We start from the raw sequence: 15,730 nt of genomic DNA, 5'->3' as shown, positions 1-15,730 counted from the left end.
TTTCTTGTTAGTTAATTTTAGAATGGGTTCATTGATAGAAATTTTTTTTTTATTACAGTATGCACTTACAAATGGTGATCATGGCATTATCCGCACCCTCGAACTACCTGTGTATGTAACGAGAGTTTCAGGAAGCTCTGTGTATTGTCTTGATCGCCAAGTTACACCAAGAGTTCTCACAATTGACTCTACAGAATTCCGATTCAAGCTGGCTCTGGTGCAGCGTAAATATGATGAGGTTAGTGAGTTAATTTATAAGGGTTGGTTAGCTCAATTCCTCCTCTATTTCTGTGTTGTTATTAATTTTAGAATTTTTAAATAAGGTTATGTTTTCATGACTTGTTACTAATTATTAGTGAATATTTAACATTTGAATGAAATAAAACTTGCTTTTGCACTTGTAGTTGGACTTTATATAGATGTTAAATTCTACCCGAAAGTTAAATTGAGCAGTCTCATACTTCTGTTTTACCGGATATAAGTCCAAATTATTGTCAAGTTATTAAGTTAATTTTTCTCCTGATTTCAGTTTTATCACACACATGGATACATTGATTTTTATGATTTTATTCTTGACCATGTTAGAATTAAGATCACCTAATATCATACAGTACATGACAACTCGCATGATTTTAGCATCTTAGGTTGCTATCACCGGCAGATATATTTGATTGTTCTAGGTGCTACAAATGGTCAGAGGAGCCAAACTTGTGGGGCAGTCCATTATTGCCTACCTGCAGAAGAAGGGTTACCCAGAAGTTGCTCTGCACTTTGTTAAGGATGAGCGCACTCGGTTCATTTTGGCGCTGGAGTGTGGTAATATTGATGTTGCACTTGAAGCAGCTAAGGCTCTAGATGACAAAGGATGCTGGGAGAAGCTTGCAGAACATGCTCTTTTACATGGAAATCATCCTGTAAGTGTTATTTGATTACTTACATAAAAGTATTTTTATTGTAAAAGCGAGCACACTACTGTACACTGTAACAGTTTTATGTTTCGAGGTTGCTCTTAACCCTTTTACCCCCAATGGACGTACTGGTACGTTTCACAAAACTCATCCCTTTACCCCCATGGACGTACTGGTACGTCCTTGCAAAAAACTGCTATTTAAATTTTTTATTGCATATTTTTGATAACTTCATGAGAAACTTCAGGCATTTTCCAAAAGAATGAGACCAACCTGACCTCTCTATGACAAAAATTAAGGCTGTTAGAGCAATTTAAAAAATGTATATTGCAAAATGTGCTTGAAAAAAAAAAAAACCTTTGGGGTTAAGGGTTGGAAAGTTCCAAATAGCCTGAGTGTAAAAGGGTTAAGAGTACTGTGTTGTGCTGTAATATTTTTACTCGTGCTACTTGTTAAAAAAAATTCTACAAGGATGTTTCTTTACTAGTTACTTGCTTATATTTTGTTTTACTTCATTATTCTTTTGGTATATAACTTTTTATTTATTAACACACAGGTCGTAGAATACTGCTATCAACAGACCAAGAATTACGACAAGTTGTCCTTCCTGTACCTGATTACTGGTAATATCGCAAAACTCCGTAGAATGATGAAAATCAATGAGATCCGCAAAGATTACGAAGGATGGTACACGAACGCACTTTACTTGGGTGACGTACCCGAAAGGATTAGAGTCCTGAAAGCATGTGGTAAAACTTCTTTGGCTCTTCTTACTGCATCCACTCATGGTTATCAACAGGTATTTAGTTTAGTAATTTATTTTTTTTTACTTTGAAAAAAATGTACTTTATATACTTTAGGTAAATTCAGTATATTAGCTTAAGTAAAAATATTTTTTAAGTTACTGTATACATAATTTATTTTTTCTATCCATGGTATATTCACTTGCGCATAATTGATTTTATATCTAAAGCTGGTGAGGATATTTGACTTGTCAATTTTTAAACATGACCTATGTAGTTCGTAAGTTCCTGCATTTTTTATCTTCTAAACTCGTATCTTGAAATACATTTAGACTTAACCTGAACTTTATTTCTAATAAGTTATGCTCATGAATTTGTTTTTCTCACCCGGCTTTCTTCAGGAAACCGAATCTCTCGCAGCCCATGTTGAAAATGGAAGTATCCCAGAACCTTTACCAAATGCTCAGTTGCTGCAGCCTCCAATTCCTGTACAGCCTATGGATACAGCTTGGCCTCTCCTGACAGTAGCTAAAGTAAGTTAGGACTTCGAAATCTGGTACAGTATTTATTTATAGGAAACTCCCTTGATGATCATAGTGCTTCTCTCTTGATGATTTGTTTAACACAGACATTTGCTCTAAAACTAGAATACTATCTGTTTTCTTTCCTTATAGTAGCCTTTCCCCATCGAGGGAACTATTGAGGGAACCTGGCTGTGTATGGTAATTACCTAGACATATGTATGCCATAACTATACTCAATTTTTTTTAATGAGGCGCAGTCAATCAGCGATCAGGAAACTTTTTCCAAGCGAAAAGGGCACCCCTGCGAGTCGGTGCAAATCTGCCTCACTAAAAAGAATTTACTATAGTATGTCTTTTCATTTCTCTCATCACACACGCTTGACACAATATCGAGTACTATTTTCCAGACTCCAGATTTTGTTTTTTTTATTATTACTGGATTAATAAGGGATGCTTTCTAGAATTGTCAATTCCTGTGAAGAGAGCTAACTTTGTTACTCTGCCTTGTCAGAACACACTGTTTTTTTATATTCTACTTAGATGTTAATCTGGGTCTAATGGCAAAAGGTTGCATAAGCTGCCATCCCACCACCAGCAGTGTGTGAGTCAGCAATATGAATATCAATGGAGGTTTATAGAAATGAACAGAACTCTGTTTATTTATATAATCACCTGATGTTTATTTACATACCTACTCTCCTTCCCACTGACTTGTGGTGTCAGGAGGATAGGGAATAGTTTCGAGTGAAAAGATGAAAAGCCTCTGGTGCTTCACAGCTTTGCTTCCTGCCGTTAACTGCTAGTGCTTCATAAATTTACTAAAGGCATGTCTGTTGAAAGGAAAGTAATAGATAATTGTTTAAATCTTATTGGTAAACGTTGGTAAAGCAAGCTGTCAGAGAAGAAGCAATATAAACATCGTGTGAGTAGAAATAATAAATTTCATTATTAAAGATTCTATTTTTAGTGCATAGTTTTATTTGTTGAAGGACTTGAGAAGTTCTTGTGGGCAGGGCTGTTTTTTGAATGAATTAAGTGTGAAGTTTGCTTTTGCCATGTTTTATTTCAGGGCCATTGAAGCCATGTTCTGCTACATGTGGTAAAAATTAAATTTCAACGTCAGTAGTTTCTTGAAGGACTGAATGAGATGTAAACAAAAGCGTCAAATATGCCTTTAACCCTTTTACCCCTAATGGACGTACTGGTACGTTTCACAAAACTCATCCCTTTACCCCCATGGACGTACTGGTACGTCCTTGGTAAAAACTGCTATTTACAATTTTTTTCATATTTTTGACAACTTTATGAGAAACTCCAGGCATTTTCCAAAAGAATGAGACCAACCTGACCTCTCTATGATGAAAATTAAGGCTGTTAGAGCAATTTAAAGAATATATATTGCAAAATGTGCTTGAAGAAAAAAAAACGCCTGGGGGTTAAGGGTTGGAAAGTTTCAAATAGCCTGGGGGTAAAAGGGTTAACTGAGTTGGCCTCTTGCAGGTTTATGAATGTTATATCATTTTTTCCTTACCTGGATAAAAATTTTACTTATCTTGAAAATGCTCTACAGGGATTCTTCGACACCGCAGTAGCAAGTGGAAAGACACCTACTGGAACTGCTGCAGCAATGGCTGTTGATGATGTTGGTGATATAGCTGGTGATGGATGGGGAGATGATGATGAAGAGAATGCAGAGGATGGGGAACTAACAGCTGAAGGCAAGTGCACTGTTGATATTTGTTACATAAAAAGTTTTCAAAATTAGTTATTGATATTCCGTTTACAAAACTTGTTATAAAGTATTAAAACTTAGGAAAACTATTGTAAGAGAACTTCTCAGGAGTGGAGTTTAAAAGAGTCGATAGGCAATATGCTAGCATTTTTTTCTGTTCTATGTACAGTATAGATTTTATGTCTTCCCATTATTGGCATACAGTATAAAATTCAGATAGTGGTGTATTTTCTTCACAATTCTAATAGTAAGTATTTTAGAAAATGATGAAATGTGCACAATGTTGAAAGCATATATATTTTACTTGTGACTCTGCATTGAAGGTCCACATCAAGTAAAATATTGAAAAAAAAAAAAAAGCAACTTCATTGGTATTTTATCTGAAATTTTCAAAATCTCTTTAGCTGGTGACGGAGAAGGTGGTGGATGGGAAGTCGATGATGACCTTGACCTGCCTCCTGAATTGGAGGGTACCTCCTCTACTGTTGTTGGCTCTGGCGAAGATGGATATTATGTGCCACCTCCTCGAGGTCATCCGCCCACTCATGGATGGACCCAACGCAGTCAACTCGCTATTGATCATGTTCTTGCTGGAGCCTTCGAGTCAGCAACTAGATTGCTACATGATCAGGTAATGATAGTGTATCAGTGTAGTTTTACTTTTTTAAATCAACTTTTATGCTAAGTTGTTTTCTTTTCATTCTAATAAATTATACAACTTGGGAGCAGGGATCTCCAAAACGCCTGACATCTTCAAAAACACAAAATAACACAGAGCTACGAAAAACACGTCCGAACGTTCACGGGTACTAACAAGGAATGATGGGAGAAGGATAGGTAGTGGTTGGGGGGCAGTAGCTGTAGTGAACGACACCTCGTAGTAACTGGGGATTTTGAGGAAGGAGAAGTCCAATTGGAAAGGGACCTCTGGTAGTGGTATCACTCGCCCCAGTTTTAATACCAACACCCTTTAGGGGTGAGCGAGCTGGATATATTCCTGCCATTCCATGCAACTTTTTTCTCTGGTATATTTAGCAGTATTTATACCTTTGAAATGGTGCTTTAAGGAGCATTTCACTGGGCGACACAGGTTCCTCACCCAGAAATAGATTTTTCCTTCGTTAAAATCCCTTATTTACTTCAGAGACTAGACAAAAACTTATAGAAACCTTAAATTGTTCGTCTATTCAATTTAGCAAAACTAGTTGGATAAATAAAGTATTTCAGATACGTTTGCAAAATGGTAATGAGAAGCGTGTTTTAGCAGTTATTCTTGTGCTGATAAAATAAAGGAAGAATGGTAGAGGGAGACAGAAAATAAGAGAATGATAAATGTTGATAAAATTAATTTTTTAAGGCCTGTAACAGGTCTGTTTTTGGTGGTCTATGTTTGAAGATACTTATAGAATAATATATACAGCATTTGGAATTATACAATTATTTTTTATGCTTTAAAACCTGCATAGGAAATAATTTTTATGTAGGCTACAATCACTTGTCCACTATGTACATTCAGCATCTATATGCTTCCATGAAATTGTAAATTTTCATATAAGAGCTCTAAGTTTTTTTAGTAAAATTAGAATCAAGTCTATTGATTTAAAATGAAAAAATAACATTGCGTACACTTAGCCATTGTTATCTTTGTTGGTTAAATTCCCATTCCTCATAAATCTATGATATTTGGTCTTGGTTCTGCTCCTAAACCTCCTGTAATTCTGAGGATTTCTTGACCTTGTGGTGCTGCTGCTAAAGAACCCAACTACAACTTATTATAAGAGCAGTTTGTCTCAACAATAATAGTTAGTCCATTAGTACCCAGTAACACCTTTGAATTTCATATTACAAAAATACATTGCAACCCCAAATTGAAAAGGTAATTTTTCTAAAATAATTTATCTAAGAAGCTGAGTATTTTCTACATTCAAAGGTTCTTACTTTATCAAACTGCGCATGTCTCTGTTGATCTAAACAGTGAATTATATAGCATGTTGTTAGTTTAGTTTTGTGAGATGCAGCGTGGGTGGAGACAGGTGGGTAAGAGAAAGAATACTAGAACATATGTTTTCATTATGATAAGATATTTAACACGAAATTGGCAGGGTTTTGAGGAGGTAACTAGTTTTAAGATTTTCAGTCTCTGTCTCTGTTTTCATGTAGCTCTGTAAAATACATTTCATTTGTACTATTTTCCTGTCTTTTCTTTTTGTCATATTTTTTTCTTTTATGTTATATATGCTCTAGGCTTTCAAATTATTTTTCAAATTTCATTTAAGGTTAGTTACTTTCATAATAATAATTTGCAATGCTTTTTCATGTTTCTAATGGTATTTATTACACTTCTATAATTTTTTTTTTTTATATGGGTGTATTCTGTCAGAATTGGATGACTATTCATTCATCAGATTATTTTTTGACTTGTCAATATAGTAATAATTGTTATTAAACTGAATTTCGAGCTTTAAATTCATGGATATTCAAGAGCCAACTATATTAGGAAGTGCAACTTCTCTTTTTTTCTAAGATAATGTAAATTTCAGGTGTATTTTATGAGCCTATACCCTTTTCTTTATGCAGGTTGGTGTCGTGAACTTTGAACCCTACAGAGATTTGTTCCTTTCTTCGTATGCTCATTCTCGCACAAGCTATCCCGGTGCACCGGCACTCCCGTCTCTTTCCGGCTACCCCGCCCGAAACTGGAGAACAGCCCAGCTCAAAGATCAGCTTCCAGCAGTGGGAATGCGTCTTTCTAACCTCATGGACAGACTAAAGGTATGTAAAATCTCATGCTAGTAGGATCTAGTCAGGAGTATGTATATGTTTGAAAGTTAATCTACTTTTTAATGTAAATTTTCATTGTTAAATTATCAGCAGTGTTAATATGTGGAAAATTTTATTTATTAATTGATATATATCATTCATTGGGTGGAGTTTATTCATAATTGTTAATTTCAGGAAGCATCACAACTGACCACGGCTGCAAAGTTCACAGAAGCTGTTGAAAAATTGCGTGCTATCCTCTTGGCTGTTCCTCTGATTGTTGTTGACACAAAACAAGAGGTATGGAAAAAATTTTTTTTGGTAGTGTGCTCAAAAGTAAGGGTTACTTTTATGTTTGAGAAAGTTGTTTAAAGGCTTGAAAAAAAAACTTTACACATAGCTTTAAATTGCATTTCACAACCACGTAAATTGACGAAGAAAAGAACTTTTGTGGCATGTCATGTAGTAGTACTTAACAACCTACTGGATAGTTAACTGAAGAGAAAATTATGATGAATAAAAATAAGTAAAGCAGTTTGTTGAGTACTGTAGTTAGATTGCCGGAATAATCTATCGGTTTAAATTCACATCAATATTTTTTATTCAATAATACTTAATATCTACATTACTCTATTGACATGCATATGCCATTATACATTAAGAATGAAAAAGTTATATATTGTTTAAAATTAGAAATAACATAACTATAAGATATTTTCCAATAAGGAAATAATGCATTGCAAAGAACATTGCACATATCTATTCTTTTACTCCTATGTGCTGCAAGATTTTTATTTTTGTATATTCTTCGAAGTCAAGTTAATCATTTTATGTCTATCACTGATCTGTTATAATTTTTTTTTTCATTCTATTCCATCATATATCTACATGAATGTGATGGCTTTATATTTTTGGATTACCATCCTTAACCCCAATTTTGTCCCTGCTATCACTGATGTTTTGCAGTGAGCTTTATCATACCAAAGACTGTTTCTATGCATGCTGTGCTTTCAACACAGTCGGTAATACTCCATTACTGAATTTTTTTGTGAAGAAATAGATTTTCATGCTATCACTTACCAAGCATTTTGCACAAAATCTGTTAACACAAACTTAGGTAAAGTGCAAAACTAAAAGTTCAAGTCATAATGATCTAAGTGCTAGTTCGCCACAAAATTTAACAAAATACTATTACAGCTTTGTTGAAGGGCCACTAACACATTTTTCTCATTGTACACATTTCATTTTACTTTGCTTAGTTTAATTTTAGAGAACATCAAGTGTGTGCATTTGTAATGTATAAAATGGCCTAGTTCCTAGAAGATTTGCAATGGGAGAAATTTTGAGGAGCAAAGTTAAATTAATTTTCTTCAGTATAAAGAAAAGACAAATGCATTGGGTGAAATATTTCTCTTGGTATATTAAGGATATAATCTAGTCCAAGTGAGACAACATAGGAAGTGATTCTTTTTTTTTCTAATTTGACAATGCATATACTATACACTAGTTCTAAACCAATTGGTTTTTTGTGCCTTATAGACTCGGTGGAAGAAAAATGTTTGAGATTAAATGCAGAACTGTAGCAAAACCAAAAATGAATTGGCAGAGGAGTATGATGGTATTGGATAGTTTGATTTAAATGTGGGTACAGTATTTGAATATCATGGATGAGCAGTCCACCAGTTTATGCAAAGTATGTTCTTATTGAATATATAGTAGTTTTTTTTTAATGCGAATTGCGTATAACATTTTGAAGATGTTGAAAATGGAAGGGATCAAGGTTAATATGAGATTCCTTGGGCTTATAGCATCCTGCTTTTCCAACTAGGGTTGTAGCTTAGCAAATAATAATAATAATGATTTCTTGGACCAAAGTGACTTGATTGGCAATGAACGCTGTTTGGATAAAATTGTGCCTTTAATTCGTGCCGGACTTTAAAGGCTTTGAATAGCCAGTCAAGAATGGTCTTAAAGGAATTTGGTAGTGCTGAGTAACAAACTAGAGGTAGAGTTGGAAGAGGAGGATAATTGGATTCGTAGCATTGTCATGTTGAAGGTAATTGATTGAGCCAGGCTTGATTAAACTTACACAGTAGTGTGTGGAGATGGGATTGAAAGGTAAAAGCCAATTGTCAGCTTTCTTAAAGTTTGGTACTGTATATGGTATAGATAGGAAGTTATTTGGTGTAAAGCAAATAATATTAAGGTAAGATTACATGACAGTTTGGCAAGCTTTCCATAATAAAGCAGATGTGTGGGTTTAGAGGAGGTTATTGGAAATTACAGGAAAGAAGAGTCAGAGATAGATCTAAAATAGCTCAAGATAATTTTAGAATCAACAAAGAATTCTTTAGATTATCAAATAAAAGAAAGAGCACGAGTAACGAACTTGTTCATACAATACATGTCAAAGAGGCAACAACTTTTGTTTGGTCTTGTTGGGCAGGGGGAGTTGTATAGCCCATTCAAAATTTTCTCGTGGGAAAGTATTTGTATAAAATGGGAAAAGGTTATTTGAATGATGGATAAAAGAATAAATGTAAAGCTTAAGATTATTTAACAGTTTCAAGGTTAGGATTGCTTAATGGAGCAAATTTGTCACTTGTGAGAAGAGAAAAGCATTTAAAAATCTACTTGCTGATCTTGCCCATTTTGTGAGAGAAACTTGAAAATTGTGAGACTGAAAAAAAACCAACAAAGTAAGTTTGAGTATGCAGAAAAAACATATGATTTGAGTTTTCAGACAGTGGGAGAGTGATGATCTAGTTAAAATGTGGAAATGTTACTAAGCCGAAGGATATAAAATGGAAGTAGGCTAGTTAAAGTCAATATGTTGAGGGAGTTAAGGAACTTGGATGGTGCGAATCAGGTGAAATAGATACAGTAGTAGCATTTTGGAGAGACTATAGATATAGCCAAGATATCAAGTTTTAAAAGGGTACCTTTAGTAAAGTAACTTGTAAAATAAACTGTTCAGTAACGTTACTTTATGAATATTGATTATGTATAGGGTTTTTTATGTAAATATTTTTTATATAAGATATTTTTTTATGTTGTGTTGTTGTGTGTAACTCATAACTTCTTGCTCAAAATTATACTTGTCAAATTCATAAACTTAGATATTATACGTGTAAAGTTATATACATACATATACCAAGGCACTTCCCCCAATTTTTTTTGGGGTGGGTTAGCCGACATCAAACAAATGAAACAAAATAGGGGACCTCTCTTCTCTACGTTCCTCCCAGCCTGACAAGGGACTCATCCGAGTTCGCCTGGTACTGCTAGGGTGCCACAGCCCCCCTCCCCCATTATATACAAGGGTTTATTTGAAATGCTTCCCTTTCAGGTAACTGAGGCACAGAATTTGCTCAGAGTATGTAAAGAATATGTATTAGGCATCACCATGGAACTTCACAGAAAAGGCCTGGGAAAATCTACACCGGATGAATTAAAGAGATCTCTAGAACTGGCAGCATACTTCACTCATTGTGAACTGCAGCCTGGCCACCAAATCCTTACCCTTAGGACAGCTGTTAACTTAGCCTTTAAGATGAAGAATTATAAGATGGCTATGAGCTTTGGCCGCCGCCTTCTAAACCTTGGCCCAAGACCAGAAGTAGCTCAGAATATCAGGAAGGTTGTTCAGGTAAGTTTGTCTGTTCCATTTGTTATAAAGTAGGCAACTGCACTGAGAGATCAGCTGTTCGTAAGAATTTTGTAATATTTTTTAATGTACTATACAAGAAAATTGCTACTTTTTGTTCAAGAGATTACCTCTAAGGTATTTACTGTTCATTTCATTTGTTCCTACATGATACAAACCTTCATTCTATGATAAGAGTATACTTTCAGCGAAGCTGGAGAACAGGGCGGCAGTAGCTAGCTGGAGGGTGGCGTGTATGCCCCACCCAACTGACAGGCCACAAAAACTCCCTTTTTCTTTTTAGCTGTCGGTAGTACAGATGTACCTCCAGCATCCTCATTTGGCTGTGTAATTCTTTTACTTCTCTCAATCTTTGCTGTGAAAGATACCGCTCTGCCCTTAATCCAAGTTTTTTAAACTGACTTGGTTCTGGACTCCTTGGGAATCAAGTATGATGAAGAGCTCATAGGGAGCTCAAGCCACACGAAACATTCTTCCAGTTCACAGGTGTCTCCAGAAATACCACTCAAACCCCTGAAGGGCAGCAGACAAGGCTTCGACTCTCAATACTGTCTGTCCCCTCTAGCCTACCTAGGCCTGACTAAGCAAATAGGAAATGGCATAATTTGGCCTGTCACTAGTTATTCTGAAGGATAGAAGATCTTTTATCACCTTGGTTCAAAAGTTCATAGCCTGGACCTAGAATCCAGCCATTCACAACTTCTAGTCATTCTTTATCTCTTTCTTAAAAGCAAGTAGCAGAGACCAGGATGACTTGCCTCCCTGTCATGGGAGGACACTATGAATCTTCTGACAGTTACACAAGGAATAAGAGAAAATATCTTTGAGCTTTTTTTTTTCTGGCTTCATCGGATAATCAGATTTGCTTTTCCTGCCGGCAAGGCGATGAAAGGATCATCCCGTATTTAAGCACATGAAGTCAGACATATCAGATCTCTCTCAGCTCTCAGGAAGAACCTCTCATGCCCACAGTTCTTCTAGACAAGAGTTGGTCAATGACAGTCATCACATTTGTCCATTTTCTTGGGATGTAACGACAGACCTCATCTTTGCTCATGATCTTGGGGTGTAACGACAGACTATCTTTGCCCACTATCTTGGGAAGTATAACCACAAACTTTTAAATTAATGGTAATTTTACCTAGCTATACAGATTTGATTAATTTTAAGTTACACTTCCTGACTCAACCACCCTGCAAATCCTAGATTTAAGGAACAAAGTGCCCTGTCTGGTGGACGGGGCTTACCAGCCACTCTCCAGCTGACTACTGCCACCTCGTTAAGTTTTAAGTTGCATCCAGCTTTGCTGAAACCATTCTCTGAAAAATACCATTACTTTTAGTAATTTTTTTTTATTTTGTAGTTTCCTTAAGAAAACATAATTACTTTCAATAAAAGTGTAAATGATTGAGAAAAATAATGGAGTTAATTGGTTAGTTATGAATGTGAAGGTCAAACAATATATCCAAAAGTAGTAATTTCCTTAAGTCATTATTTTGGAATTCAAGTTGTTTGAGGATTGTTGAATACAGTAGTGTTTTAGTTTAAAGTGCAGTGTGAGGTCTCTCTTATATTAAACTTTTCTTTTGAAAGGGATATTTAATGAAAAGAGATTTTATTCAATACAAATAATTGAATCAGACTCTGGTTCTTTGAAAGGTTGAATCTGTAAAGGTTTTTTTTCTATCAAGTTACAAGGCTTGGAGCCATTCAATAACTTATGTGGTATATGACTGTACTTTAGTCAATTTTTTTTAGCGAGGAAGATTTGCACCGACTCGCAGGGGTGCCCTTTTAGCTAAAAAAAATTTCCTGATCGCTGATTGGTTGGACAAGATAATTCTGACCAATCAGAGAGAAGGAAACTTTTCCGAGCTAAAAGGGTACCGCTGCGAGTCGGTGCAAATGTGCCTCATTAAAAGAAATTGAGTATAGTTAATCAACTTCCTTTGTTTTTAAGAGGCAATGGAAGTCTTTCCTTGATTTTTTAGCAAGTGTCGTCTAACTAGTCAGATGCCGTTTAAATAATTCAAACAGTAATGCAGAGTGCTAGAGTTGAAATAATCATCTAAAAAATCTTCGTTTAGCTAAAGTTGTCAAATTGCAAATCACATTTAAGCTTTAATTACTTCCCTTTTTTTCTATTCAGGCTTGTGAAAAGAACCCAGCCGACGAATTGGTGGTCCAGTATGACGAACATAATCCCTTCACTGTGTGTGCCAGCTCATATGTACCAATCTACAGAGGAAAACCAGAAGTACAGTGTCCTCTGTGCGGTGCTTCTTATCTTCCAGAACACAAGGGTATCACCTGTACACTTTGCTGTGTGGCACAAGTGGGCAAGGACTGCATTGGTCTTCGTATATCTCCTTTACAGTTCCGATGAGTGGATTTCAGCGAGTGTGAAATGGACTGAGATTTGTACGTGAAAGTATGTTTGGTATTCATGTAAATTGTTATATAACTTGTGCATTTTTTTATTTACATCAGGTATTTAATATTTAATTATGGTTAGTTTCAGCTCTGCTTCATTCAAGTGAATCCTGCTGTGCAGTTTATATCCCTCACCAAGTTGATCAGTACAATAGTTTCATATTCGTTATAGACATTCATATTTTCTCTATCTCCGATTTGTTGATGGGCAGTATTTATCATATATATATGATGCCAGTTTGTGTATTTTAGACATTTCAGAATTTTAAATCAATATGTGGAAGGATTTTACTGTTAAAATAACCATAAAAAAACATATATACAGTAAACGTAGCACAGGTACTGATTATGGTTATAAACATAAGAGTGATATAAGATTTAACCACCAAAATATTTAAGGTTTTTAAATTGCAATCCATTCTGTTCCTTAATTGAGAGAGGTTATGTTATTTTTGTTAGGCAATTTAAATTTTATAGGATAAGATTAATAAATGTTATATTTCATGAGTGTTTTATTTCCATAAGTAGCCAGCTAATAAAGATAGCATTAAGAACCAGGGGTTTGAAGTATTCTTTTATTTGTCTTGTTTGTCATAAATAATAAAAAATTTGAACTATGTACATTGTATTTGCCTTTTGGGTTTTTTTAACATTTTTTTTTTTGTATGGTCAAAAATGTGATACCACAATATTTACAATTGTCATTAAGTTTTTTTTTTTTTTTTTTCAACTAAAGAAATTGCCTCATCCTTTGTCACACAAAAATACTTTTTACAAATGCTTGTACTGTATTTTCAAAGGAGGATGGACAGTCTTAAACTATGAGAGAAATGAAACAAAATAGAATACTTGAGGTAAATAACAATGTTAAACAGATAAATGAGTTGTGTAAACCTGCTTAACGAGAGATAATTTGCAGTTTGAATTTCTGAAGGTTCCACCAAAATTTAAGGTGAAAATCTCTCCACAATTTAGTTAGAGCTGTAATGAAACTCCTAGAATACTGTGTTAATACTGAACCTCATTGAAGAAAAGGAAAGACTTTGAAGTAAACTGGAAAGTACCTTGCTTTATATAGTGGTTGGGATTGTCTGGGTTAATCTAAATGAGAGATAGTTAGAACTATGAAAAGTTCTATACAGAATTCATGACGCTAATTGAGCAACTGCGCAGGAATAAGGAATTTGATAGCCCACAAGTTTCTGTGGGGAGAATCCAAGTGTTCTCGACTTATTTAATGACAAGTTTGGGAGAAAATTGTATTTTCCATAACTGTACAAACCAAAGTTCTTTTTCCAGGAATGATGTTTGAACCTCTCTGAAAGCTGCCATCACCTCAGGATTCAAACTTTGTTTATAAGTCTTGCAAAAATTCAAAAGCTTGCGCATTTGACGTGTGTCCCCGGGTAAAATAGAAGGTACAGTATATATATACTGTAGAGAAGGAGAGAAAGTGGATTGTTACTTATATTATTTTCCTGGACATATTGTACAAGAGATAGGAAATAGATTGTTACCTCTGGAATTTTTCTTTGTGTGGGGTGTAGTAACTTGTTCCAGGAAAACCTCCCTACAATAATCAACAAAGATCTCCCCCAGGGGATGTGAGCACAATGTGCACCATAAGAGAAAATACATTGGATGTTGCAGTTCGTAAACCTTCACACCATTATCCTATCCAAAGAATTACTTCACATAAATCTTATATTGTATTAGATTTGTCAGCACTGTTCTAATTCCATCCCAATGTTTAGGTGCCTATTTCAACTCCGCCCTAGAACCCCATCCCCACCCCGGAGATGCGGTAAACAGCTAATCAATTTATAGACAGTATTGCCGAGTGGAAAACAGAGTAGAGGCATATATGTTATTAATTTCTGCCTACTAGCTTTAATTCAGAATGAGGATTTTCACCTTTCAATGACCCCAAAGAAGAGGATATCTGATTACATCAGTCTTAACTTCATTGGTTTATTTAACTTTCTCCCCTCAATATGTCTGGACCAAATAATTTCAAATTCTTTGGGAACTATTCTAAGTTTCTCAATTTTCAACAATTCGTATAAACCAATAAAAGGGGTAAAGGGACAAGAGTTTGACTAAATCTGTGTAGTACTGTAGCCTACCTTTATTTTGGAAAATTTACAACAAAAATACAATGGACAACGAGGAATAAAAGTAAGAAAATTTATAACAGCTCGACTTTTAACAAAATAAACAGAAAAAGGATTAATCAAAACAAGCACGAGATCTGACGTGGTTGGTAACCTGACCAGAGATACTATACAAAGTTATGAAACCCCAATTTCATCAATTACGGTACTGTACAATAAAATCTGCAAAAACAGACAATGTTAAAGCCAGTGATCTAAAATATGTATGATCTAATCATAAGGGGAAAGTAGACACGTAAAAATACAACTCGCATAATTAACTTCCTGTAAGCCCATGTCTGTAGCTATGGCTGCGTCTTAAAATCAACACTTTTCTTCTGGCTCGCCCCCGTGTTCCCTGATTTACGGTAGACCAGGGACACGAGATCTAGGATGATTTTCTGTCCTCTCCTCTGTGGTTACGCCACAGCAACATCAGGGTCATAGGAATTCCTCCGTCCTCTTCTGGGCAATTGTTTGATGGTTCAGGGAAAATGGCTAGGGGGCCGAGTCATGACTCGATGCTGACACGGCAGGTGAAACTTAAAAAACACTTACACACTGACGTCTCCAAGGCAAATGGGGTAGCTTTAGGGGTGATCCGGTCATCCTCACCCCCAAATAACAGAGAAGTGTTACTTAAGGTGTCATATCGAGATTAGAGCATGGGACTTAGGGGCTCGTTGAAAGTGAGTTTTATGCAGGTTATGTATTCAGAATACAAGGAGTAACCTTGTGGTTCCAGTGAAAATTACCTATCTGTCTGGTATAGAAAAAAAAATAAAATTATTTAAAAGTACTCAATAATGG

General features: G+C 35.3%; 1 protein-coding gene across 2 annotated transcripts in view; it reads left to right on the top strand.

Moving 5' to 3' along the window:
• Positions 1 to 13,271, top strand: part of alphaCOP (coatomer subunit alpha) — a 60,023-nt gene extending 46,752 nt beyond the window's left edge. For both annotated transcript variants that reach the window (XM_068372304.1, XM_068372303.1), the window contains exons 13-22: positions 59 to 238; positions 681 to 914; positions 1,465 to 1,707; positions 2,053 to 2,184; positions 3,746 to 3,893; positions 4,312 to 4,538; positions 6,485 to 6,679; positions 6,863 to 6,967; positions 10,017 to 10,316; positions 12,484 to 13,271. In XM_068372304.1, coding sequence (XP_068228405.1) covers positions 59 to 238; positions 681 to 914; positions 1,465 to 1,707; positions 2,053 to 2,184; positions 3,746 to 3,893; positions 4,312 to 4,538; positions 6,485 to 6,679; positions 6,863 to 6,967; positions 10,017 to 10,316; positions 12,484 to 12,720 — 2,001 coding nt within the window. In that variant the 3' untranslated portion in view covers positions 12,721 to 13,271. The remainder of the gene's footprint in view (positions 1 to 58; positions 239 to 680; positions 915 to 1,464; positions 1,708 to 2,052; positions 2,185 to 3,745; positions 3,894 to 4,311; positions 4,539 to 6,484; positions 6,680 to 6,862; positions 6,968 to 10,016; positions 10,317 to 12,483) is intronic.
• The last annotated feature ends 2,459 nt before the right edge of the window (positions 13,272 to 15,730 follow it).

Source organism: Palaemon carinicauda, chromosome 4 (genome assembly GCF_036898095.1).
Source record: "Palaemon carinicauda isolate YSFRI2023 chromosome 4, ASM3689809v2, whole genome shotgun sequence".
Classification (NCBI taxonomy): Eukaryota; Metazoa; Arthropoda; class Malacostraca; order Decapoda; family Palaemonidae; genus Palaemon; species Palaemon carinicauda.
Note: the sequence above shows the minus strand (reverse complement) of the source record. Positions and strands in the feature narration are given on the sequence as shown.